This window comes from Podarcis erhardii (assembly GCF_964252035.2).
Source record: "Podarcis erhardii genome assembly, chromosome: 2".
NCBI classification, from domain to species: Eukaryota; Metazoa; Chordata; class Lepidosauria; order Squamata; family Lacertidae; genus Podarcis; species Podarcis erhardii.
The window spans coordinates 86,990,891-87,018,589 of NC_138498.1; the positions used below are offsets into that span (position 1 = coordinate 86,990,891).

Genomic DNA, 27,699 nt, shown 5'->3' on the forward strand with positions numbered 1-27,699 from the left:
CGTTGTACAGGCTTTTTATGTTTTGCTATTGGAGATCTCATCCACTTACCTAGCACTACATGGCGGATTAATATAATTGTAGAATTACCCCAGTAGTTAAATGTTACTGCTGGAATGACTTAACACACCCACAGATCGATTTCAAAACTAGGGTAAGAGTGTATTGATCGATTGTGCTGTGAATACAGTCCATAAAATGACCGGAAGGGTGCATTCGACATGACAGTGCATCTTAGGTGAAATTGTTGCCATGTTGAAGAAAAGAAGAGCCTATATCCAGCTTCTCACAGGTAGTGCCTGTAGCTGAAAAAGCCACCAATTATAGTCCCAGATAATAACAAGTATAAAATAGGTATAATAATGTATTTTTTAGCAAACCAGTGGGTTTTTATAGAAGTATGCAATGTTTAGAGTCGTAATGAGTTCCTTATCAGATATAATGGACTCTCTTTATAACAGATGTGGCTAACGTGGCCCTACAGTTGTGGACTTCGGCTCCCATCAACTCTAGCCAGCAGGACCAGTGGTGAGGGATGGTGGGAGTTGTAGTAGTCCAGGTACCTCTGGAGGGCACAGGATAGCTATCCTTTTCAGAATGAGAGACAGAAGTGAGCTACAGTGGACAGAAAGTCAGACTTGGACCAGGGAGAACTGGGTTCAAGTCTCCACTCAGCCACAAGGCTCAATGGCTGAACTTGGTCAGTCTTAATCTTCTTTTGGCCACAACTGAATACTTTTTGAATTCTGAAGGTGTGTTGGGCTTGGGATGGAACATACCTTCAGAAACAGGTTCCATCTCTTACGTTCTACTGCTGATTTCTTCAGAGGACCAAGGAGAGCGTCTTAGTTGTGCCCCAAGTATCTTCAAGACATCAGCTCACACGCAGAGAGTCAACTCCACAACAGCATTCCCCTTGGAGTGCTGCTAAAGCTTGGAATCCGAACAGCTTCTTTTTGGACTAGGGCAACTTTGTGTTACACTTGTAAGCTACTTTGGATGTTTTAATAGAAAAGTGGTATGTATGTAAATATGGACAAGAATCTTTCGGAAGTATTCATAAGGCTTTTCATTTGGGCTGGTTTTGGATGTTTTGTGTGGGTGTTTATATTAGTTGTATCTGTTTTATATATTCTCCATTCGTATACGTTTTAATGTAATGTTCCTGGCACAGAGTCTTCGGAATTGGAGAGGCTTAAAAAAGAAAAAAGATAAATCTCAGTTGCATGTACAAAGCGAGGTTGATTGCTAATGCAGATATTCTAGTAACTTCAGGTAGTGGCCTATTGACAAAGCTTTTAGCATTCAAATAGAAATAATTGACCAGCAGGGGGTTACAGACTCTTGTAATGACCTATATTTGATATGCAGGAGAAAGAGCTTGCGGAATCAATGGAAACTCCCCTTTCAGGGCCTTGGATTTCAGGCTAACTCAAAGACTCCTACATGTTACAATAGAAGCATGTGTTTAAAATGTAGCATATATCTGCTTGCTTCTGTCCTGTGCTCTGTGGCACAGCTTCCTTTCACTGTGTTTGCACGGTGGGAGACATGCAGCAGGGAGACAGGTCAATAGCGGCTCCCTGCTGTATGTTTGTGTGGTATACATGCAGTGAAAAAAAGCAGGTATGCCTGCCTCTTGTAAGGATGGTGCACTGAGGGAGGGAGGGACAGGCCCCTAGGAAGGATGAGGAGGGAGCTGTTGGCAACAAGGAACTCCTAGAGACGGGCCTGTGAGTGAAATAGTGATTTTAGTCAACCTGAGGGTCAGGCCCATCCATGGACTGGGATACGTTTTAGCACAGTAATTGGAGGGACCATTTGCAGGACTTCCAGCAGGAATTGGCAGCTGCAGAGACGCATTCCAGTGCTTCCCTCCATTTTTGCTGTGCAGCTGTCAGGCCGCGTGTGAGGGCTCCTCACAATTGCACCTGCATTCCTGGACACCTTCACCACAGGCCCAGGCCCTGTTCCCTGTAGGGGGCCAACCTCCCCACGTCTCTGCCTCTGTCTGTCAGCCTTCCTTAGCTCAGGGGTGTCTCTCTTAATCAAATACATTTGTTTTGTAAAACTGACTAAAAATAATCCGGGGCTGGTGTGTGCTGGATGTTGGCGGTGAATCAAAGGCGCCGCTCTAATTAAACGGGCCCCAGTTTGTTTGTGAGCCGCATACATTTCCATGCTAATCAGCCACACGCCAGGATCCTGCCTCCTAAGCCCCACTTCCTTTGCCTGATTGAAAAGTATGCAAATGGACGGATGGAGTCTATTTATTGCAACGAGGGAAATGAAGCTGCAATGCGCGCTGTGGGGCTTTATTTGGGGACTAGGGTGGGGAAGCGCTTTGGTTGGGGGCGGGTTGTGAAGATGAAGGATGTCCCAGTTATTAAACATTGCCAGTGGAACTAGAGGAAACAAAATGAATTACTCATTTCCCACTAAGTAATAGCATAGCCAGGCACAAATTTGTTTTTGTTTTTATGTGGCTTTGAATCTGTCACTTAGACTTTTCTCCACGATTTACCTACTACTACTGAAATCCAGTGGGAATGAATGGAAGGCTCTCTGACCGAGGCCCTCTGTGCTTTTGCTTCCAAATCAGTAGATTATTCCCCTATACGGGGGCACCATGAGAAATTCTCCAAGAATGGGAACTACATGGATGGTAAAGTCAGGAGGTGGGGCTTGGTCAGGGCCTAAAATTGAACTATTGTTCTCTGTTGGACATTTGATGGGTGCTGTGTGGAAAGTGTTGCTTTCTATGTCTGGGGAAATAGAACTGCTATTTTCCTGGTTCCACTTCAGCTTTACAGACAGGTTTGTTTTGTGTAATGTAATGTGCTGGGTCCATCTTTTGGAGTGAGATTGAGGGTGATGGGTGCAGAATGAAGAATTCCCACTCTTACTGCCAAATGTTGCACTTGCCTGACAGAAAGAATGGAGAAGCGGCTTCAGTACCAGGCGCAAGCGACAATGGTGTGATTTGGTGCGAATTTTATGTGCCCACATTTGGTTATCCAGGAAGCTGATAGGGTGAAATAGTTTCTGCTTTCCTATACACCTCTCTCTGTGTAGAAAAGTGCATACAACATGCATCACCCAGAAACATATATAAAAGACAAACTGAATTTCTAGAGTCTGTTGGTAACTCATGTTAGCTACTGCTAGCATGGTCATAATAAATTAATAATAAATTTTTATTTATACCCAAGCAGATACTTTCTGGGCAAGTAAATGACTCATGCTCAGCAGCCAGGTGGCAGTTAACTTTAGAGAATTAACCCTATTGTATTTGCTCCCTGTCGTGGGTTGGCTGTGACCCTGGGGTGCCTTTTTAATGTGGTTATGGCTTCTATAGTGAAAGCAAGGTCTTTAGGATAAGCTTTATTGTCACTGTGAGTGGTAATGAGATTAGAGCATTTACTATATCCCTTGCCTAGAACAAAGGTGCTGGTTTACCTTCTCTTCTGTTATGAAATACAGGCTATGGGGAGGCGGAACATGGGTCCTTGATCATAAAACAAAGGTGATTATATGTGTTAACTCTCCACTAATGTTACATTAAATGCACTATGCCGTTGGTACTTAGGGAAAGTGTGCTAGGCTATAAGCTTTTTGATGCTCCACCTTTTTTCCACACCAGAGAACATTTTAAGAACGGCACAATTGCTAGGTTGCTGGGAAAGTTCAGCAGGGGAGAAATGCTGATCAAAACAAAGCTTAAATAATCCAGGTGTGTGACAAATGGGGTTGTAATAGCTGTCCTGCAAGTGCGTGGAGAGAGTTAATGTTAAGATGAGCAAAACATTGCATACAATGACCATATGACAAAGAAGCTAGGTTGTGATGATTGTGTTCATACAGATATTTGGCAATATTTCTGTAGTTGCACATTAGGTGGGATGAAGTTCCCAGTAGATTAAACTCTTCCTCCTCCTAGTGCTCTCCCAGTCTAGATATGTCATGGAAGGCTCACCCCAGTTAAAACAGAGCTTTGTGTTTCATCTCCTCTGCAATGCCTGTGTGGCTACCACTATTTCTCTGCACACCCCTTACCAGCCATTTGCACTTTCTTTGGAGCTATTAACACATTATCCAGAAGTCCCCTGCTTCATTTAAAGTTCATTAGATTTAATTGAAGAGCATTAATGTGCACTGAAGTGCATAATGTAGTTTTATTTTAAATGGAAACCAGGTGGAGCTATTTCTTGTCCTAACTCTTTCTCAAGGAGTAGTTTGATAAATGAATGGAGGCAAAAAAATAAAATAAAGGCAACTTGGATAAGGGTTCTAAAGCAGCAAAGGGATTGGGAGGGGCTCTTGTTGGCTGGCAAGATTAGGTTGATGGTTCATTATTTCCCCTTAAATAAAATATTTAGAAAAATGCATGAAAGATGGGTTTCTGTTTTGGAGAATCATCCTGACCAGGGGTAGGCAACCTAAGGCCCTGGGGGCCAGATGCGGCCCAATTGCCTTCTCAATCCAGCCCACGGACGTTCTGGGAATCAGCGTGTTTTTATATGAGTAGAATGTGTCCTTTTATTTAAAATGCATCTCTGGGTTATTTGTGGCGCCTGCCTGGTGTTTTTACAGGAGTAGAGTGTGTGCTTTTATTTAAAATGCATCTCTGGGTTATTTGTGGGGCATAGGAATTCGTTCATTTCCCCCCCTTCAAAATATAGTCCGGCCCACCACATGGTCTGAGGAACGGTGGATCGGCCCACGGCTGAAAAAAGTTGCTGACCCCTGATCCTGACTCAGCATTTCCTTCTCTGCTTCTACCTGTGGCAGCCAAAACATGCTGTTGGGATGGGGTTCTTGGGATTTCCATTGGGCTGATTTATCAAACATCAGCGCATGACTTTGGCCTAGTTGGAAGTCATGAAGTTTTAAGGAACATGGTGGTGGTTGACAGGGTAAGGGCTGACTATCATATACTGTATACTTAAAGCTCCTCATAGGTTTTTCTTTCTTTCTGTTCCCCCACCAGCTAGCTATGGTGTGTATTGGCACATTATTCCTTTGCCACCCAAAAAAATGTCTCCCATCTTGATGATACTAGGCATCATAACAGCAAATGCTGACGCTGCTGCCTTTTCTTTCAGATCCTTGTGGACCCTGCCAATCCCATTGGACGTTCAGCATTGCAGTATGAGAATGTCATAGCCCATGATGGCAGCTCCATCCTGCGGGACTTAGTGCTCAGCCCTGATCTCCAGTACCTCTATGCTATGACTGAGAAACAGGTAAGAACTTGAGTTTGTCCACAGTTGGCCCTTTTACGTGATTTTAAGCTTAGCAGTAATGAGGCACAGCCCTTTCTCTCTGCATAGTACATCTGTGTGATATTTCTCCAGCACAGTGTGAGGCAGGACTGTCAGATTCTCAGAGCAACCAAATAAAAATACTTTCTTCGAATACATCACTCCCTTTATTAGTACAGTTCTGATTAGATGTCGAGCTCATGGAGTGATCATGGAGCTCATTGCAATAAAAGTGCTTGTGTGAGTGATGGCCTACACCTTTACTTGATCTAACACCAGAGCGACAGCTCTCCTGAGGGCTCCTTTTTAATGAACAAGCAGATTCCGTCATCTGATGGGTGACAGCTTAGGCAGAACTCTGTGTGCGTTGAGTTTCAGCACGCCCTGCAAATGGACAGAATCAGCCAAATGTGCAAGTGTGTTAAAGCTCAGTGTGCGCTGCCAGCCATCACATGATTGCATATTCCTACACATATGGTACAAGTGGTCATCACAAGCAAGGGCCTTGGCTGGTCATGAAAAAGGGGCTCTTGGTCCACTCATCTTAACTCCGCAAGAAACTTCTCTGCTTTTTCTTTGGCAGCACAGTGCAAGTGCTGTACTTTGCCATTCCCCCCACCAACAACTAAAGACCCAAACTCAGCTTTCCTCGTTAAACCTTGCCAAAATTGGTATGGTGTGCATTAGTCACGAAAACATTTGTATTATCAGTTTAAGCTGCTTAATCCTTCTTGGGCTGCTGCGCATATTATTAGTTACTCTTTTCCAGAATAACTAATAATATATACTGAGTGTCCGATGCCAAAATTATTATTTTTCTTTGTTTTCTTAGTCAATATAATTATCTCATGAATGTAATGTTCAAACTTGGCAGAACAGTAGCAGACCAGTCACATATAAAGTGAGATCTCATCCTTAGAGTAAGTAATACATGGGTGTGGGTGTGGGAAACTTAAGCCTCTTCATGCCTACCACTCCATGCTTGTTTAAAGTTTCCCACAAGCACCTTTTACCCAGTTGATCTCACTCATTGAAATCAGGGGAATGAGAAAGCACTCAGTGGTGGAGGCCATAGGTAGACGGACCTTAGGTAGGTAAGCCACAAACAGTGGAAGTGCCTGGAAGCTCTGACCCATCCACCTTGTGTTCATGAAGCAGTGGGCCCTTGCTTTATACACGACTGAGGGAGACCTGGGTGTAAATGAATAGGTCTGCTGCTACCATGTCTGGTTTGGCTCTAAGAGTCCCCCCTCCCCCCCCCCATTTTGCTCTCAGGTTTCTTTTCATAGAATGAATAATATCTATTTGAGTCTGTCCTGAGGGGAAACAAACTTACTATTAGGAAGCAGATGAATCATGGGGACATGCAACATCTCTTCTAAAGCAGACTCATTAGGTCTGTTTTGCAAAAGCTCTGTCATTTGACAGATTGTCTCTGCTACAGGTATTGGAGAAGTTTCTTTTGCACTCCTCCAGCAAGATAAACTGGTGTTTATATGAGTTAGGAGCACTGTGGCTGAGTAGCCCAACCTTAATTCTGTTGGGCTGCAGTTTCTTTACCTTTATTTTCCTCTTGCAGTCTGTCCTGTAGCTAGGTCTGAGGATCCTAACTGCCCACTAAACCAGGAGAGGGAGGACTTCAGCCATGCATGATTTACTTTGTGTTTTACTAGAACTCTGCCAGCCGGAGCCAGGTGCAAAAGACATACGCTTATAATTAAAGAGCTAGGTTCCTCTTAGCAGCTGCTGAGGACAGGGATTGTTTTGAGTATCAGAGCTGTTCTGAGCTCACAGCCCTTCTACACAAAAATTCAATCCCCAGTTGCCCAAAGCATACTTCAGTGCAGCAGTCTAATTTCAGGGAGTCATTTTGCTGTCTCTGTTGTTAAAGAATTGGGACTGAGAACTGCTTGCCGATCTACTGCGAATCACCAAAAGGTCTCCCAGTAGATCCTGATTTACTTTCTGCCCATGCCTGCTCTAAATGAGTGGTTTGGATCATTTGGGGTTTTCCTTTAATTAGGGGCCATTGGACCACAGGGGGGAAATGTTGGGGACCAAAAAAGGTACCCCTCCTCTGGATAGGTTCACACTGGGTATTCAGTGTGAATCAGACCATGGGTTGGATGACATTAAAAAATGAACAAGATCCAGGCTGCAGACTCCTCATCCCTGCTCTAGACTGATTGTGTACAACTGGAATAAGTGGATCTTACAAATTAGCATCTAGAGCTGCTATCATAGGAGATCCACCTCTCCCTATTTAGGCACTGTTCTAGGTTTCCTGAAGCATTGTTACTTATTTTTAAACCTGTTATCCCACATTTTGTCCACATAGAACTTTAGAGTGCTGAGCAGCATAAAAATAGAAAAAATAATCAAAGCAACATCAAGACAGCATAATGAAAACATAAAATAATTCAGAGTCAGAGAACTGGAAGGTCTTTGCCCTTCTCATCAGCAGATCAGGATCAGCATAGGTTCAGCCAACTCCAGAAGCCTCCACGAATAGCCAGATGTTCACATGCATATAACGATGGGTTCACACAGGTGTTTGGCCAATGGCAGTGTTCTTCTTCCTCCCTCTTCCCACTGCCACGCCTCTTGGACAGGGGTAGCTAATATGGTGCCCTCCATATGTTTTTGGACTCCAACTGCCATCAGCATGGTCAGAATGAATGCAAGTTGTAGTTCAGCCTTGTTGGCTACCCGTGATTTAGGGTCCTAAAGATAAAAACTAGCACCTTGGGTTGAGGCTGGAAGTGTACAGTATCACTGAAGATCAAACAGGACCAGATAGGTATGCTCTATCAGGGTGGCTCTGTGGTCTAAACCACTGAACCTCTTGGGTTTGCTGATCGGAAGATTGGCAGTTCGAATCCACTTGACAGGGCGAGCTCCTGTTGCTCTGTCCCAGCTCCTGCCAACCTAGCAATTCGAAAGCATACCAGCCTGAGTAGATAAATAGGTACTGCTGCGACGGGAAGGTAAACGGTGTTTCCGTGCGCTCTGGCTTCCATCACTGTATTCTGTTGCGCCAGAAGCATTTTAGTCATGCTGGCCACATTACCCAGAAAGTTGTCTGTGGACAAACGTCGGCTTCCTTGGCCTGAAAAGCAAGATGAGCGCTGCACCCCATAGTTGCCTTTGATTGGACTTAACCATCCAGGGGTCCTTTACCTTTACCTTTTTACCAGGCCAGTTCTAGACAGTAATCTGACAACAACATTTTGAGTCAGCTGAAGCTTCTGCATCTTTTTCTGCAGCAGCCCACTTGTTCTACATTACAGTAGTCCTGTCTAGATGTTACTAAAATGTGAATGACTTGCTAGAACAGCTTTCTTTAGGGAAGTTAGGTCGAAGGCGCTCCTAGTCATACAGCCACCTAATTAAGCTCACCAGTTCTAATGCTGGCATTTTACGTGCAAGAGTAAATTGGAACAAAAGCACTAGGTTCAGCCATTTAAAAATAAAAGGCAAAAAGACAGTCTATGACTCGGCAGCACAGCATGTCATTCGTTGAGTTTTGGTTTTTTTAGGATGCAGGCTAAAGGCATTCAAATAAACACACAACCTGCCTTTTATGTAAAATGTTATGTGGCAATTTGAGGTGTCTCACCTAACTTGGTCGATGCAGTTGTTGGCCAATCACAACTACCTTTTTTGCGGGCACTTCCATGGGCACTGCCCTAATGCAGCAACGATGGAGGCATATATAAAGGTAAGGGATGCACACAGCATCTGGCAGAAACACTGCAGTGATAAGTCAGAATTAAGGAGTGAATGGACTACTTATCCCAAATGAGCCAAGGAAGCTGCCCCAAAGACCTTATCTGAGAGGCACCTGGAGGCTCTTTTACAGCAAAAGGCAACATATTATAACAAATATGGTTGCCCTCTAAACTAGAGAAATAGTAGAAGGAGCTACAATAGAAAATCTGCTCTACATACCTTCACATACCTCCTTCCTTTTGAGCTCTGAGACTGTCAAATCAGATTTTTATTTTTTTTTAATATAACATAGAATTCTTTCCCCTTTCATCAATGATTAGCAGCATTTACTGAAATCCCTGCTCCCCTTGGAATGCATGCCTGTCTAAACCTTTCAGGCTTGCCTGCATGGCTGCTAAATAGCTCTGTAAAAAAAGAGCTTTGTTGTTTGGTAAGGAACTGTGGAGTGGCACACCTGCTACTGATGGAAGCTGTTCTAATGGTCAAGCAGGGCTGGAAAAAACCCAGACACTTTGATTGCCCAGGATCCTAACTTCTGATGCCACCACTAGCAATTTTCTGTATTCAGCTCTGTGCAAGACTGATTCCTAGAAATTTAATACTCCCCCCCCCCGAACTGGTCAGGTACCCCCCAGCCCTGAAAGAGATCTCTGGATGATGTGATTATTTATTTATTTGTTTATTTATTTATTTATTGCCCCAGTTGCCTTTAGGTCAAAACAGCAAGCTATCCTAATGTGGTTGCAAGGCAAGTTGTCTCCATTGCATGCAGCAATTGAAGAAAGGTGTACCAGATATGGAGAGTGTAGCTTGAGGCTGCTTCATTAGCAAAGTGAGGTGCTTAGCAGCCTCACCCACCATTCAGGAGTGATCTTTGGGGTGACTAGTGGTGATCTTTCCCTCCCTTTCCCTTTCTACCCTGGCCTCTTTTGGTAAGCATGAGAGTGAATATTGGACTGCTTGTCGTCTTCTGTTAGTGCTTAAACAGTACAGGTTTAAGTTTAGGTAAGATAGGGTTTGGAGAGTTCCTAGACAGGATATATTTAGAGATTCTTCTGCTTGTTTACAGTGTTAAATATATGTTGTTGTAGGAGTGATCTGGGAGGGAAAAAGTACCTGTCCTTTCAAGATCATAGGAAGATGCAGACCTTTTTTATATATAGATCAGGCTATTCATCCAACGAGAGTAGTATGTCTCCTCTTGACTGTCATTGACAGGGTCTTTTCAACTGCCTTTTGAACATGGGACCCTCTCAGATGTTTTGCTAGAAGTACAGTACACTGTAGTGGCAACATCCAATTGGGAGCAGCTGCTGAACAGCTATGGCCTGAGAGTTGTGGGCATGTTACACTTACTGTACAGAGACCACTTGAAATGGTCTCTTGGTACTGCTGGGAAGGTGTGGAGCGTCTTCACATTAGCCACAGCCAGGAATGTGTTTTACATGTTACAACAGCAGGGCTAAGCAATCACATGGAGCCCACTTCCTAGTAAAAATGCAATGTCTAGACCCGCTGTGAAGAAAAGGGAAAAGGAGCATGAGTATTAGAAAGAACCACACAGGCCTCTTCTGAACCCAATATGCCAATCCAATGTAATGAGCATTGCTGTCCAGGACTCATTGGCTTCCCTGATGACGCCTGCATGTACCATGATGCATCATGACATGCATGTTCCAGAAGACAGGGCAAAATGATATGAAACCAGAGTGTTCCCCCCCTCCTGTGTTTGCATGTACTTCCTGTGAGGAAGGAGATCAGTGTGGGGACTTAGTAGGGAGAATATTTTTATTGGAAGGGCAGCACAAAGGTGGGAAGAAATTAAAAGATGGGGCAAGCTTCCCATTCCCTCTGTAACTGGTGGGCTTCAAGGCTTTTTTTCAACATGGACATCTCTGTTAAAGTCTTTTGACAATGGGGCTATTTAATCCTCAATCTGGTGGCGATTAATTTTGCAGCCAGAGTCCAGACCACACTGGATATAATGAGGGGAGAGTTTGGAAGCTTGCTTAAATGGCTGTGAGGACATTGTTTCTGCCGTTTGCAGGTCCCCTTTCTCTCCCTTTGGCTTAATAAAAACCACTCTCATCCACAACTTACTGTTATCAGGTTGTTGGTGGAAAGTAATTAAATGAGCAGTTGTAACAGAGCTCAAAGGGCCTGCAGAATGAGGGGATTTTAATCAAATCTGGAGGAGCAATTAATAAAGAGCTTGTAGCCCTTTAAGGCAGACTCCTGCTGTCAGATTAAGAAGAAAATGGGTTATGACCAGTGTCTGGAACAAGGACAGGGCAATGCAGATGCCCCCAATATTTTTTTCTTAAACTAGGTTTCAACCGGCTGTGTGATGATTATCTTCAAGAGGGTGGTAGGTAGCTAGGGACGGAGATGCCTGAATGAGAGAGTTCTATGCCTTTTCACTGTTTGAAACTAGGTTTTGAATGCTGTACCTAAATCGGATGAGCTATCCAGCATGGCATATGACCCACCAAGTCAAATACTGCTCAACAGCCCTGCGTAACAATCCACCTGGCACTTCATTCTTGCCTGTCTAGACCCTGGAGGGAGGAATCAGCTGATTGTAGATGAACAGGTTGTTCCTCACCAGTTCCTTTTCTGATGGGTGCTTTGTGCAGTGCCATTCTTTTATCCTAGGCTTTGCTAGCCTGGTGCTCTCTATACGTTTTAAACTATAGCTCTCATCAGCTCCTGTCAGCTTGGTCAAGGTTTTAGGGCCCTCCAACAACCTCTGGAGGGCAGAGCACCCGGTTGGGGAAGCCCAGCTTATTCCATCACAGATGCTGTATAAAAGGAAGCTCAGTCTACTGTTCCTGGAGACCTCTGTGCTGATCATAGTAGCATAATAACAAACAGAAGATTAAAGTAACTCATCTGTCTTGGAAGCCAGTATAGTCTGTGCTGTAACTCCTTGAAGCTAGAGGGCAGCACAGAGGTTTAAGTGATGCCTTATGTACACTAAGATCCCAGGTAAACGAAAACTGTGAACCACAATGCCAGCTTGTGGCCCTGCACTTGCTGTGTTTGTGTATGCTTGTCGATAAGTTCTTTTCCAGCTGAGAAGAGGAACAATTTCTGCAGCTTTGAAAATACAGTCTGGGTGACTTCTGTTTTTGGTGTGGAGTTTTTGTTTTTGTTTTTGGTCTTGTTCTTGGATCATGATTCATCTTGTTCTGATCCATTTCTCTGCTTGGGTAATTAAACCCACATAGATGCTGATCCATTCATATTCTCCCATGAATCACACTTAGAAGGTACCCCGTTGATATTTAGTATTAAAATTCAGCAAGTGCCCTATTGCCCAGAAGCCAGCTTTCATTCCATATTTCTGCTGGCTGTCAAGACTATTGAGATCAGTAGCAGGCAAGAGTGCTGTGATAGAGATAGAGCTCAAGAGAGGGGTGTTGGTCTTCAGTGTAGTGTTCTCTCTTGTACACACAAATCTACATGCACAGAAGGCAGATCTCAGCCTCCACTGGGTAGCTGGAGGTTTTCATAGCCACAGGGTCAACTTCAAGAGGGGAAATTAGGGGAAGGGAAGATTGCACTCGAGTTCAAAAGCCATCTGTAGGCAGAACTTAAAAGCAGCTTTGTTAGTAAGTAGAGGAAGGGGCTTTGCCTCCTGAATGTCCCACACTGAAATGCAGGGGCTTGGTGGTAGAATCAAGAATAGTTCCATTCTTCCACAACCAGTCTGCTGCATTTGTATGCTTGTGAAGGACGAAGGTGAACAAGTTGGGGAAGGAGGGGCATAGCTTGGAGATGGTCAGTTTCCCAAATATGCCATTTGAAGGTGGGGAACATTTATGCTACCCGGCTCCCATTGTGTTGGTTTTGGACAAAATGGCTGTATAATGGCTAAGGAATGACACACATATTGAATATTACCATCCTGAGAGAGAGGCCTGAGACAGATTGCTGTAGTCCTGTCCCATGGAACCTTGAAGCCCTCTTCTCATGACACGCTCAGGGTGAGTGGGTGCATATACAAGGGAACAGGATCATAACTCCGGGCCCCACCTCCCATCTGTGCTTCGTAGATACACAGCCTGGAGTATTTCTGTGCGTAGAACAGATTTGCAGCACCTCCTTTTAGCCCTGTTCCCAGGCTCCCGCTGTTTCCTTCCTCCCCCTTCGAAGCTGCCATGGCAGATTTTGCTTCTCAGCAGATGTTCAAAGAGGCTGCTCTGTAGTGGGGTCTGGACTAATAGCCCCCGTGCTTAATTTCCTAGGCACAGGGATGCCTCTGGGGAATGGAGAGGGACTTGAAAGCTTAAGAGCAGGCCTCTGCATCCCCCCCTTTCCCCCTGCTCTGATCACCAGCCTCAAAGAAATAGCAGGACGCCTCAGTTAACACTGGGCTTAGAAAGAGCCTTGGGCTTTGACCTATATTTTGTTGACCCTTTCATGGCTACTGATGGTGTTTGGGTTTTTAATGTGGTGATAGCAAGGCATGGGATCTGGGGAAATTATTTTAATCCATGATCAAAGCGTGGCTCCTGCTCTTCTGTTTCTTCCTCCCCTTCCTCCACCACATGCACAGAAACAGCAGGGTCCTTGTGAGGTTTCCCAAATCTTTTGTTGCCCTTCCCACCTTCCATTGTACCTGTAATTTAGCTCTTTGTAACATTTGGAGCTTCCTTTTTTGCCCATTCGTGGTCCTACACCTTTAGTAATTTCAGTATGAGCTCCTTCAAGACAGCAACCTCTGAATATGCAGTTCTACAGATATCTAACTATTCTGGATTTCTGCCAGTTTTGTATCATTGTATGCTTTGTGCCAATTAAAAAGTTGTGACTATGCCATACTCACCAACAGCAGAGGCAGCCAACATAGTGCCCTCCAGATATTGTTGGACTACAATTCCTATCGTCCTGAAGATTTTCAGCCAAGCTGACGGGATGTGTGTGTGATGGGAATCGTAGAGAAGGGACAAAGTTTCATACAGATGACAAAGGCTTGAGTAGCCTGGAATTTCCTGATAGGAAAAATAATTTAACTGCCTGTCCTTATCCCTCAGGTGACCCGTGTGCCAGTGGAGAGTTGTGAGCAATATACAACCTGTGCGCTATGTCTGGGCTCTAGGGACCCTCACTGTGGCTGGTGTGTCCTGCACAACATGTAAGTACTCAATGCCCTCTTCATATCCCTACAAGACTGACAATTGCAGGAAGCCTTCTTTCTTACTCCTTGAATGCTTCTGAAGCTGCATTAGCAGGAGCTGGTAGCTAAGTTACAACTGCTGTTTTAACATCCTTTAATATGAATTATGTGCATTTGACAGAACACAAAAGTGACATAGTTCCTGCCCAGGACACTTACAGTCTGCATGAAATGGACAGGATAGGAATTGGGAGAGATTGGGGAGAGATAAGTGAGAATTGGAGATGAGGGAGAGGGAGGGGATAATTCAGGCATAGCAAACAACATTGCAGATGGCACAGGGTAGGGAGTAGACAAAGGTGGCAATATGAACTGGCAAGAGGTGAGCTTGTACGGAGTATATTTGTCATGGTGGCTATCCATGTTCCAAAGCAGTATATGCCACTGAATACCAGCTGTTGGAAAGCAGCAGCAGGAGAGGGTAGTTTTCTTGAAGCTCTGTGTGCGGGTTTCCTGGAGGCTCCTGATTAACCACTGTAGGAAGAAGAACACTGGACTAAATTGGCTTTTGGTCTGGCCTGTTCCACTAGAGGTAATAAGAACATAAGAAGAGCCTGCTGTATTAGGCCAGTGACCCATCTAGTCCAGCATCCTGTTCTCACAGTGACCAACTAGATGGCTGTGGGAAACCTGCAAGCAGCATTCGAGAGCACTCTCCCCTCCTGGAGCTTCCAGCAAGTGGTATTCAGAAGTATTGCTGTCTCCAGCTGTGAAGGCAGAGCATAACCATCACGGCTAGTAGCCATGGATAGCTCTCTCCTCCATGAATTTGTCTAATCCTATTTTAAGACATCTAAGCTGGTGGCCAGGACTGCCATGATCTTCTTGCAGAATTCCAAAAGGCAGATTTTGCCTTAATCAGGAACTCACCAAGATGTGTTTTTTTTTTGGGGGGGGGGGGAGCCACTGTCTCTTACCCTTGGTTGACCTGACACACCCACACCCTGTCTGCAGTATGTGGAAAATTATACTCATCTACCTCACAGGATTGTTCTCAGGATTACTGTGATAATGTATGTGAAGTGCTTTTAGCGCTCATAAGAAGTGCTATAATTATGATTCTGTGATAAGGCATGACATATTTCCTACAAGGAGATTATCTCTTTATAGGAAAATCCATGTATATCATTGTGTGAGGTATGGTGTGATCATTGTATTTTTAAAAATACTTTTATGAATGCCACGGGTTGAAGAAGCTGCTATCTCTACTGACTTCCCAACCTGTATAATAAACATTCATGACATGCTTTAAATATGCAAGGGGGAAGTGTGTCTGATGTGGCTCATGGTTTGGTTTAAGCCTGAGGACTAGAAACCTTGTGAAGAGATTACTAATAACTTTTGCAAGATATAATGAAAATAGATAAATTTTGGATCTGAAGCTCTTCTGTGACTTTCCATTTCTGGGCTCAACATATAATTCTGCAAAAACCATTATTCCCGGCCTGCAGTTTTCTCTCATTCACTTATCTTCTGAAGTCTGCCCCCACTCCTCTCTCCTGCAGCTTTGAGTATCTTTGCCACAGATGCACTATTGGCGAATTAGCTGCTTTGCTTGGGTGACTAGTCTTGTAGAGGTCTCAACCTGGAATCTCATGACTTGAAGGGAGGGGAGCGGCAAAAAGTCCAGCTCAGCAGATTTCACACTGACTGTACCAGTGTCTAATAGCAGTGTCCATTGCAGCTTCCAGTAGAGTGCCTTTCTTACCCTGCTGAGCTGCCACGAACCTTAATGTGGAACTGGACACTGCAGGAGACCAAGAAGTGAATTGGCTAGTCTTTGGCAGTCTGCACCAGGCAGGGGCAAGTGGGCCTTATCTGTCCAGCGTTGCCTCTACAGTCCATCTTACATGCTGCAGAGCTGATTGACAGCAGCCTGCTCCAAGCTACCAGTTGTCTAGTGCACACACACATACGTGTGTGTGTCTGCACACATGTACGCATTCTGAATATCAGGCATGTAGGGTGGTTTGAGATCTAAAAATGCAGCTTCCTGTCCTGAAAAGCAGCAGGAATCTTTCCCGCTCAAAGCATAGATGGACAAAAGCCATGCATTCAAAAGAGAACTGCTCATGTATATCATTGTCCAGCCTTTTTGTGAGAGACAGCATCATCTTAAGAGCGTTGTGTGTGTTTTAGTAAAAAACCTGCTCTGAGTCCATTGAATGGCATGAAACAGAAGGCGACCATTCAAGTCCATCAGCCCTTGGATTTGAAAACATCTTATTCTTGTCTTGCCTGTAGTTCAGAGGGAAACTTATTCAAATCTCCTTTAAACACATACCTACTTCTTGGCATGAAATGCCAAGGTTTCTGGCACTGGAATGTTTCTAGCTATGATGGCTGACAGCACCTAGCTGCAGATGCCACACTGCTCCCTGTTTGTCAGATGAGGAGAGAAGTCAAGGACTCTAGAGATTATTCCCTTTGACAACTGCCCTGATCTGCGGAGATCTGGAGAGGCTGTCTTTCTTCAGAACTGCAACCCAGGACCATCTGGCGAGCTGATAATACCTTAGGAATGAATAGTAAGGAGTAATCCTGTTTTAGTTAGCTTGAGAAAGAGAATATGGGGGCTCTGTATCTCTAAATATTAACATGCAGTATGTCCCTTGCAGACCAACATCTATATACTAAACCCTCTCTCTCATTCTCTCCCTTTCCTAATATTTGGTCCTCTTCTGAAAATGGCTTGCGCTTGCCATTTAGCTCCCTGCTAGTGTTCTAATTTGGCCTGCGACCCAAAGGCCCTTAAACCTAGCAAATGGGCCTCCCCACATGGGAGCAGAGTTGCAACTTGGAATAGAAGGAATGAAACATCAAGGAAAAGGCGTGGGGGAGGAGACGTTTCCTCTGGGCTAGAGGGAAAAACCTCCTCGGAAGCCGCAAAGCCCTGACTGTTTAGCCATGTGGAGCATTTTAATTAAACTCAGAAACATCTCTTTCCCTGAAGCACCTTGGGGAGATGGGTGGGATGCAGAAGTGGTTCAGGAACTCCACAGCGCGATGTCATGCTGGCACTTGCTCAGGAGATAAATCACCAAGATTACCGGGACCTTGAAAGGCGCATGTGTATCTGCTCTTCTGTATTGCCCTCCGCTTAATTAAAATGCTTTTCCGTAATGAAATAATGTTATCGCAGATGCAGGGAGGAGAAATGAAGGAAACTCGTTTAAACTCATTAAATGGAGGCAGCGTTACCTGGATAGAACAGTGCTCTGGGGGCAGGGGAGTGCCACTCTCCCCCCCCCACCCCACCCTTGTAGTAAAGCAAGTGGGATGTAGGATGGCTTCCCATAGGGCAGAAAGGAAAGTGAAGCAGAACTTCATCTAGGATAAATTAATGCAAGGGATTAGAAGTGCATGGAGCCAGGGTGGTGTAGCCTGTTAGTGGGAGAGCCCTGTGATAAGCAGATTTGAACATACAAATGCACAGGTACCTGCTTACATCTCTGGCATACAGTAGTGGTTGAGAGCCTGAGCTATAAATTAGGAAGTCCCTGGTTTGAATCTCACCCCTAGGTGGCCTTAGGCAATCCAGTCACAGCCTCAGTTTTTCTGCCCCCCCCCCCCCATCTACAGTATGGGAGATATCAATACTGGCTTATCCTACAGGTTTATTGTAAGGGTTACCGCTGGAAAACGTATGCGAAGTGCTCTGAATACCTGCAAGTACCATACAAATGCTTATTATTGTTATCAGGCCTTTAAGTGTTCTGAATAGGTTTTTAGTTTAGTTTATTGTGTTAGCTAAAGGCCTTAATAACCAGCATAGAATTCAGCTGCTATATGCAGATGAAACAGATATCTCATAACAGTGCTGTCCAAATAAAAACAATGTCCATTTTAACTAATTCAGTTTGGACCAGAGAAATCAGTATTTCAAGTCATTGGAGGGGGGCAGGGGAAAGAATATAAATAGTGATAAAAGTTCAAGAATAATGTGGTTTTTAAAAAGACTTGGTTTATGAAGAAAAGGGAACCAAAGCCTTTCAATTACCTGAGGCCAGAAGAGCAAAGCTGCCGCTTTTCCAACAATTTAATTGCAGTAATATGCAGATCTCATAACTAGATAATAGCTTTCTGACAGCAGAGAGAACTTTTTCTGATGCCATTGATATGTTATACTTTTTCACCCCACCACCAAGATTAATTTTCATAGTGGAAAAAGTAATGTGTAAAATAACCTTCAGATGCCCAGTTTTTATTATTCAGATATGTTTTGAGACATTGAAGTACAATAGCGAACCGCTATTATACTGCCCTGCAACTAAACAAGATGTTTCTTTGTAGTGTTAGAACCTGCTTCAAGCACCAGAATACGATATAGAAATAAGAAGCTAAATTGCATGAGAGAGATGCTTACAGCAGGGATCACCAACATAGTGCCTGTGAATGAGCCTGCAGAAGACTTCCCTGGCGTCCACCAGAGCCTCCCACCCACCCCAGCTGAAGTTCAGCTTGAAAGAAGCATTCTGTTCTGTTGTGGCCAATAGAATAGGTTGCACCTTTGTCTCATTTCTTTAATGTAATCATAGACCCGAACAAATTAAAAGCAACGACCATAAAATAAAATGGGTTGTGATGCATATATAGATATATGATGCAATATGTCAGGAATATTAAAATGTGGAAATTAAAAGCAAGTCAAAAGGAATGTTATAAATAAATAACATAACATAACCAAATTAAAAACTGTAACAGCAGCTGTACAGGATAGGTTTAATCAGGGGAGATTCTGCAGGCAGAAGGAGAAAACTAGTCATAATCCCTGTGGCTGGAAATCTTGAGAGGATCTTGAGAAAATAGGAGTAACCAATCTAATTTGGTCGTTAGAAGAGGCTGCTATTGTGTGGCACCCAGAAACGTTTGCAAAAAATAGGTAGCAAAGGAGCAAAGAGAGAACTTGGGGTGTTGAAGTAACACACACGTTGCTGCTCATAACCTAAAACCACAACAGTGTAATGGATGCTGCCTTCTGCTTCCCCACAGCTGCTCACGGAAGGACCGATGTGAAAGAGCTGATGAACCTCAGCGCTTTGCTTCAGATCTACGCCAGTGCGTCCAGCTCACCATCCAGCCCAAGAACATATCGGTCACCATGTCAGAAGTCCCGGTAGGTGGCTTAGCTTCACTTTGGTTGGCCTTGCTTAATACCAGTACATTTCTTTAGGATGTTGAGTCCGTCTGGAACAGTCTGGGCTTGGGAGAAGGTGCACTATGTGGTCTTTGTTCTTAGATCTTTTGTCTTAATGAACCATGGAGCAGGTGTTCGCTTGTTTTCTGTGTGTGACATTCTCCTTCCTGTTGTCTCAGCTGGTTCTGCAGGCCCGGAATGTCCCTGATCTCTCTGCTGGTGTGAACTGCTCATTTGAAGATTTTACAGAGTCTGAAAGTCGCATTGAAGATGGCAAGATCTACTGTAGTTCTCCTTCTGCAAAAGATGTCATCCCTATTACCAGAGGGCGAGGTGAGTTTGGGGTTTCTTGTCAGCTTGCACCAATGGAATCCAGAGCAAAAGTTCTGGGGGGTAGGATATTTGATTACATACTTCAGAGAACATGAGTTTCCAAAAATCAAAACAAAAACAACCCCATTTGAGTAACACAATAGCTGAGCTAATATCTCTCAGTTTATTTATTGCCATGATGTAAGATGCTATGGATTATCCAGGTTATTTTTAAACCTGTTTGCTGCTGTGGGAAGGCTCTTTCTACTGTGCTTGTGTATGTGATTTTGAGAGTATTCATATCCTATAATGCTGAGGGGGAATTGTAAGTTGTAGGCACCTTGGGGTGCACTTCCCCCTCCATTGGTATTTGTAGAGTGAAAATAGACATTAACTTCCCTTGAAGGAGCTGAAGTGGCACAAAGGAGGAGCCATCTGCATCCTCTGCAGTGCGGTTGAATCTGGTATAAAGGCTTTCGCTCTGGACAGCCAAGAATGTGAACTATGCAAAAGTATTTTTCTCTTTCTGTCTCCGCATGGAAGGCAGGCAGTCTAGACCTTTGTGCCATGGTAGGCTGTCCTTTGCTCAGTTCAGATAGCATGTCATATTTGAGGCACAGAGGAGTTCAAAATACCAATATCTATACCTCCTGTGAGAAGGATCAACATATTTGTGAGCAGGAGAGCAGAGACTGAGGCAGAGAATTTGAAGAAAGGAGAAGAAAGGGAGAAAGAAGGCAAATGACTGAAATGGGTGCATTTACAGAGTGGCAGGGAATATATTGTTACTATTCTATTTAGTAAGGAATGTATGTGCTACCCTTGGCCAAGGTGATTTACATGTCCTCACCATGGTTCGAAACTCCCACTGTTCTAGGCACATTTTGCGACAGGGAATTTCATTAGCGCGAGTAGTTTCTGAGCTCTGGGCGCAGTACTATGCCTAAGATTTCAGATTAAAACTGCAGAGTGGAAGGAGAGGAGGACTTTTTTCTACCTCACCACATCCAGCTGCTCTCTGAAGACTGGAGAAGAGACCCTCTTAAGAATATTAGGGGGACGGGCAAGGGAAAGACTAGACCGTGTGAGAAATGAACATAATATTTTAGCTACAGTTCATTCATTTTCAGCTTTGTATTCTTGTTACAAAAAAGCATGCCTAGACATTCCGTTGTTGTGCCCATAACCTAGGCTTAAGGTGCCATTTAGCTCCTAGCTTTCATATCTCAGTTTCTAACACTGGTTCTCACTATAACTGGGGATAGCAACATGAGACTGGTCCAGTGGTTTGCTTGGGCTGATTGCTGAGTAAGGCATAATTGTTACACACCTCCTAGATTCCTGGCCTCAAAATGATCGATAACCTACTGGTTTCCCAATAATTCCACAAGAGGCTCCTAAATTTGACAAAGTCAGATTCCCTCCTTACCTGTGGAGGTAGTAGAAAGCCAAATGTTAACTCTGAACTAGGCAGTTGGAGGCCTCTGGTACTCTTCTCCCACCTGTCATTTTACTTACATTCGGAGCAAGATCACCTATCCTCTGCTAGATTTTTAGTGCAGGTCAATCACACTTCTCTTCAACATCAATAAACTAGTGTTTTTGTCTGCTAACTAGGATTCATTGGAACTGCCCCTCAGCTCAAACAAAGTCACTGCAAGCCTCACTCATTTGCGTGCTGCCAAACCCTGCACTCTGTTTTCCCAGATGCCCATGCTGCTATTTCTCTCTTTAATATCTGATCTATTTTCTGCCTGTTTTCTGTTCTAGGCGACAAGCGAGTGGTAAAGCTCTACCTCAAATCCAAGGAGACTGGGAAGAAGTTTGCAGCTGTGGATTTTGTCTTTTACAACTGCAGTGTTCACCAATCGTAAGTGATATAAAACAACTTCCCCTCCTCTGGTTTTTGAGCTTATTCTGGGAGAAAGCTGCAAATAGCATGTGGCAGACATAATAAAACTGGGGAGAAAGGCAGATGTGTGCAGTGTAAAATCTTGTTAAATACAGAGGGGGGTATTTGGGGGTTGCCACACTTATTGTAAGGAAAGCCAAGCCACCTTGCCTTGCTGTTAAAGTTTGCTTTGGGCAAGAAGCTGCTTGGGCATCAGAAACCACATCAAGCTGAGAGGATTATCCTTTTTTTTGTCTTGGTGAAAAGAAACTGCACTGTGTTCATTGACTACTGGTGTAAGAAATGGTTTAGTCAGGAGCATCTGAGTAAACAGGTTTAGCATAATTGCTGGACCTCAATGACTGTGTGTGTGTGTGTGTGTGTGTGTGTGTGTGTGTGTTTTGCTCTGCTTGCCAATTGGAAGTGTAATTTCGCCTGCAGAACCTTATTTATGAATTCTTACCCATGAGGAGAACTTGGGTATCTCCAGTTGAAAGGATCAAATAACAGTTGGAGTGAAAGACTTCTTCCAGGGACCTTAGAGACCCCCTGCCTCTCAGATTAGACATTACTGGGCTAGATGAGCAAAGTGTCTGGCCTGCTAGAAAGCAGCTTCCTATGTTTCCTGTGTAGGTGTGAATTGATGATTGGTAGCACTGTTTGATCTGACTGCATCTGCTAGAGGCCTAACCTCATGTATAGCTTTAATACAGCCCATCAGCGCCCAGCAGGTTCTAATTTAGAACCTCATTTTCATATAAGCTGCACTGTAAAATAATAGCCAGTTTCTCATATTGAAAACTATAAAAAACTAAATCTGTGATCTCCCAATGTTTATGCTTTACAGCAATCTGTAGAAGGGAGCGACCTCTGTGGCATCAAGTTTTTCTGTGCAGAAAGCAAAATAGGGCAAAACTGTCAGTGCTACCCAGAAGGGAGAGTTTGCATGCTGGGGATGCTGGATTCCAGGCTGCAATGGTGAAATGGAAGATCCTGGTTACCGAAGGCATTTGTTAAGAGTTTCTCCAAATGAAATAAACAAGGCCTTACCTTTGGCATCTGCTTTCATTGTGCCTTTGCATGCTATGGGTGCCATATCTCATCCGTAATGGGGTTGTGGTATGATCTCTGAAAGGAAGGATTTTCTGTGCCCGAGTAACCGGTCTGAATGCTTCTACCGAACACTGCTACAGTTCAGTCATTTGGTTTTTGTTGCCTGTTTGTAGCTTTCATAGCCCCAGCCCTGTCCTACAGCCTCTAGGGCAGTGGAGGGTATGGCTATACTGAAGCCACACCATGTCAAAGTAGATAAGCCAGTCTGGGAACAGCCAGCTGGAAAGATTAGGTTGATGGTTCATTATTTCCCCTTAAATAAAATATTTAGAAAAATGCATGAAAGATGGGTTTCTGTTTTGGAGAATCATCCTGACCAGGGGTAGGCAACCTAAGGCCCGTGGGTCTTCTCAATCTGGCCCACGGACAGTCCGGGAATCAGTGTGTTTTTACATGAGTAGAATGTGTCCTTTTATTTAAAATGCATCTCTGGGTCATTTCTGGGGCATAGGAATTTGTTCATCCTCCACCCCCCCCCAAAAAATAGTCCAGCCCCCCACATGGTCTGAGGGATGGTGGACCAGCCCACGGCTGAAAAAGGTTGCTGACCCCTGCCCTAAACCATGTATGAGATGGCCCTCCTTGCTCCCAACCAGGGGTGGGTTGGGCTGACTGTGGGTGCTGGCGCATGCTGATGACTTCATGCACAGGCATCGTGTGCTTACCAGCTAGCCCAGTAACTGGCTGGGGGTGAGGGGTGTGCCCATTTAAATCCCACACAGAGAATGCACAATAGGGGGAAGAGTGTGATAGAGGAGAGGAAAAGAGAGGAGGAGAGAGTGGGGTGTAGCAATATTGTGTATTCAGACTATTTCTCGAATATAGGCCATCCAGGGAGATAACCAGAAGGGCAATAAATACAATCTTAACCACTTGGGTGTTTTGGTATTGCTTTTTTGTTTTCCAGATAGGAGTGCAGGTTAAGTACAGATTAAGGTGGTTTTGATGTGCCCCTCCCCAGGGAGCATATGTTAAAGAGCTAAAACATCCTATACTTTAAATGTGACTTTGTAGGCTTGCTAAATTACTTGACTGACCCTTGGGCTGTGTTCAAATGTAGTGGTTTGGAGAAAATGGCATCACAGGTGTAATGGGGAGGACTAGTGAACCATATGTGGTCATCCTCCATCACACCTGGGTTTCCTATCCATGATTACAGTATTATGAGAATTAAGTTTCAGTGAGCTTTGTGCTTATGTGTTCTTCCATTCTCTGGTGCGACCGAGAGGAGGAGATGGGAATTTTCTTACGTTTACTTGACAGTTTAGTTATTGCATACCAAACTGTGGTTTATTTTATCTATGGTTAGTTGAAATAAGTCAGCCTCATAAACTGTGGTTTGAAGTTGGCTTGTTTCAGCAAACTATAGTTATATTTAACCACAGTTTGTCTGGATGCTGGTGACACAAGCAGCAATTGGTTGTAAAAAAATTGAAGCAAAAGCTTCCAGGCTCCAGGAGTTCAGGGTTTGCTGAGGCTTGTTATGATTTAGCATTACATTGGAATTTAATGTTGAAGTTCAGATTACTGAGTAACCTATAATTCTAGTCATACAGTTACAGTGCGATAGGTTGGGAAGATTAATGGGCAGGAGAAAATAATAATCAAACAATTAGAAGGGGTAGCCTGAAGCTATTCTGCATAAAATGGCTTCAAAGGCAGCTCTTCACACAAGATGAATTCTTTAAACTTTAAAAAGGAAGGAGCAGCCAAGAGACGGAAGAATCCCAAAAGGTGCCAAGATACCAGAAGTGAAACCTGCTATTTCAATATTGAGGCCTGCTGGTGAAATGTCTGTCAGGAAAGGGGGGGGGAGAGAGCCTGCGGGGGCCTGCCTAGACTTATCTGCTAGGAAGATGCTCTTATCCAGCAGCATGCTCTAGTCTAGGGTATAAAAGTTGGACAGCAGGTTGGAGCAGTCAGGACTCTGATCCGGGCAACAGAGTCTGTAATATGCACAAAGGAAAGTCCCATCAAGGCCCTTTCTGACATGGAGGAGATGCCAAGTCTGCTGCTGGGAAATTATTCCCACCTGCCGTTCCTTCAGAGAGCAGATCGGGGCTCCTGGGGGATGGGGGGAAGAGAGGAGGCGAGGATTCTCTTTAGCTAGATTTTCTGCCTTACCAAGGTTTTCTTACCTTGGTTTTCTTCGAAGGAGAGATTTCTTACTCAGTCTTTCATGTTTGTTCGATCTTGACAGTTGGATAAGTTTTGGCACAGGCAGGGTTCCAGTTCAATTTGGTGTTCAGGTTCACGTCTGACCTGTTAAATCTGAAGCTCTCTTTCACCCACATTGGCTAAAATGCAGGATCTAAAAAGAAGTCATAATCTTTCCTTTCCTTTTCACATAAGTTGGTGAAATTTGCAGGAAAATGGAGCCTTTCTAGGGTGGGTTAAGCCTGCCAAATTTCAGGGAGATCCAGCCAGTGTTTTCTGTGTTTGCTTGCTGGGAACCTTTAAAGAGTTTTTTCTTAAAAATGGAAAAGTCTCTAACTTCTATATTTTCTGCCAGAACTGGATTCAATTTGTTGTCATAGCTGCCCCTTCTGAGGGAATGATGTATGCCAAATTTCAGAAAAATAGGCACAGTGGTTCTCCTACAAGGGCTGACTGTTTTGAGGTGGGGATACAGAAATCGCATTCCCTTCCCTAATTTTGTTGCTGGACAATCAGGGGGACATATGAGAGAGGTTTCCCTTGGTCAAAACAAAACAAAACAAAACAAAACAAAACAAAACAAAAAACTTGCCAGAGTTCAGACAAATAAAGGTTATTGTGCAGCTAGGTTATTTTACCTCCTTTTTTTTTAGAAACTGAAAAAATCACCTAACAATTCGAGGTACACTCAGAGCCAGTACATATGCCTGGTATATACCACTGTTTGACACAAATACCCAATAAAAAAGTAAATGTGGTTTTAAAAAACCAAAAGTTGTCTCTTAAACTAGAACATTGCAGGCCAATTACGATGAGACATTTTTTTTTAAAATGTAATGTATGCAGAACATAAAAAGCAGAATAACCTGCAGTTAAGCAGGAACTGAGGCTGATTTATAGCCAGGTTGAATTTTAATTTTAGATGAATTATTTTAAAAAGCAAATTATGGTTGTATTAATATTTATAAAATCATTTTAGAGCTATTGATGACAGTGGTTGTTTATAATCGGGTTTTTGCTTTGTTTCCTTCTTGCCTTGCTGTCTTTGGGGTTTAAAGGTCTTCACAAAGACCAATCATGGAAAAAAGAAATATTAGTCACCATGTACTAGATGCAACCAATTAGCAATCCGATTGGAACTGCACTTGCCTGCAAATAATTCCCCATGCCTGTTGCTAAGTGAATTGCTTAAGCAAAACTCTTCCTGTGTCTTTCCAAGCACAGTGGCCTACTAATGCCAGTAGTGTCTTTTTGTAACATTTTCTAAAAACCCAAACAAGATGCTCTGTTTCTTTAGCCTTAACTTCTCTCCCCCCTAAACTATGTTAATCTTGGCTAGGCTTCTAAACTATGCACACGTACTAGCCTGTTTTCCAAGCTGCGGAATGTAGGGTCTGGCCTCATCTCTAAAAGGAGGCTTGTGGAGGAAAATCAGATTCTAAGTGATATTATGCCTCACATTTTCAGGGACCAATTCATTATCTGTTAGGCAATAACTAGTGCTATACATACAGAGTGGGGAACGTAAGCAGAACTGTGGTTAACTGGACCAAAGGTCATCCAGTCCATCGTTGTGCTTCAAACAGCTGCCATCCAGATGTGTCTGAGTGCTTGCTAACATAGATCAAGGCAACAGCACCCTTCTGTTGCTTGTCCTCAGCAGCTAGAATCCCAGTCATAACAGTCGCCATGGTTGATAACCATTAAAAGACTTACCCTTCATGAATAGCCATGTGACTGTGTGTGTATATATATCTATATTTGTGTAGGCTCTGTGGGTATTAAAAGGCGCACCTGGCAGCAGTTGCAGGTTGGTCTTTGTCTGTGACCTACAAGTGCTACATGTTTCTTGGACATGTTTTGACACGGCCACTTTCCTGATGGTCCCGTTAGCACTTAGCGGCCACCTTTTTGGCCCGCTGCTGCCAAACCATTATTCGTGAGGTTTAGTTTCTAAAAGGTAGCTTTTCAGTGCCTTTGACAGAACCCCTGGGGTCCCCATGACTTCTGGCATGTTGGTTACTGACAGGTTAGTTTGTTCTGTTTCTTTTTTAGAATATTTGTTTATTGAGGTTTTCAATTAAGTACTGACAAAATGGATAATGTAAGAAAGCAATAGCACCAACGTGCACGTAAATGGAAACATAAATTAACATGAACATTTCTGTTCGATCACTTATTTGCCATAGCATAGTGGTGGGGCATCCTGGAAAGCTGCTGTTAAGTGTAGGCAATACTGAACTGTATGGACCAGTGGCCTGACTGCATAAAGCAGCCTCCTGCATTTGTTGAATATTTCTGTCTCTGTGTGCTCACTTAGTTTCTTTGTTTTGATTTATTAGTTGCTTTTTTTTTTAATGATGTTTGGTAAATTAGTTATTTTTAAGTCTATTTAATACATTTTATAGTTTTGGTGTGGGTTTTGTTTTTTAATAATGTATACGCTACTTCTGTAAGCCGCTTTGAATCCCCGCACCCACCCTGGGCAGGATAGAAGTTTAAAAAATATTTGAAATCAATCATAAATAAAATTTAAGGGTTCAGAAGTTATAAAGCATTTTAAAATGTGGTTCCCACGTGTCAGAATTCTTTTTTTTTTGCCAAGAAACATGACAGTATGCAAGATGATACACTACATTTAAACATTGTTTATGGGCAGGCAAACTCAGTGGGTATCTTTTGCGTTTAGTAGGCTTTTGAGATCGGGATCAAGAGCAGTTTGCCTCTCAATGAGGCTAATGTTCTTTCTGTGGAGTTTTCTGATCACTGGGCATTGTGTTTAACTTTTATTATCTGGGCAGCCAGGTGCATGAACGTTATCAAATCACTTTTCTGCTCAAGACTGAATGTTTTATAAGTGATGTTCAAATGATTAAAGGGAATCAGAAAAATCAGAACCATCCAAATGTCTAA

At 43.6% G+C, this 27,699-nt stretch overlaps 1 protein-coding gene across 4 annotated transcripts in view; it reads left to right on the forward strand.

Annotated features, from left to right (window-relative positions):
- The window catches only part of PLXNA1 (plexin A1), a 303,518-nt gene that overhangs the window by 147,792 nt on the left and 128,027 nt on the right, over positions 1-27,699 (forward strand). For all 4 annotated transcript variants that reach the window (XM_081852276.1, XM_081852274.1, XM_081852277.1 and 1 more), the window contains exons 4-8: positions 5,104-5,244; positions 14,034-14,134; positions 19,169-19,292; positions 19,493-19,646; positions 21,396-21,495. In XM_081852276.1, the coding sequence (XP_081708402.1) occupies positions 5,104-5,244; positions 14,034-14,134; positions 19,169-19,292; positions 19,493-19,646; positions 21,396-21,495 (620 nt within the window). The remainder of the gene's footprint in view (positions 1-5,103; positions 5,245-14,033; positions 14,135-19,168; positions 19,293-19,492; positions 19,647-21,395; positions 21,496-27,699) is intronic.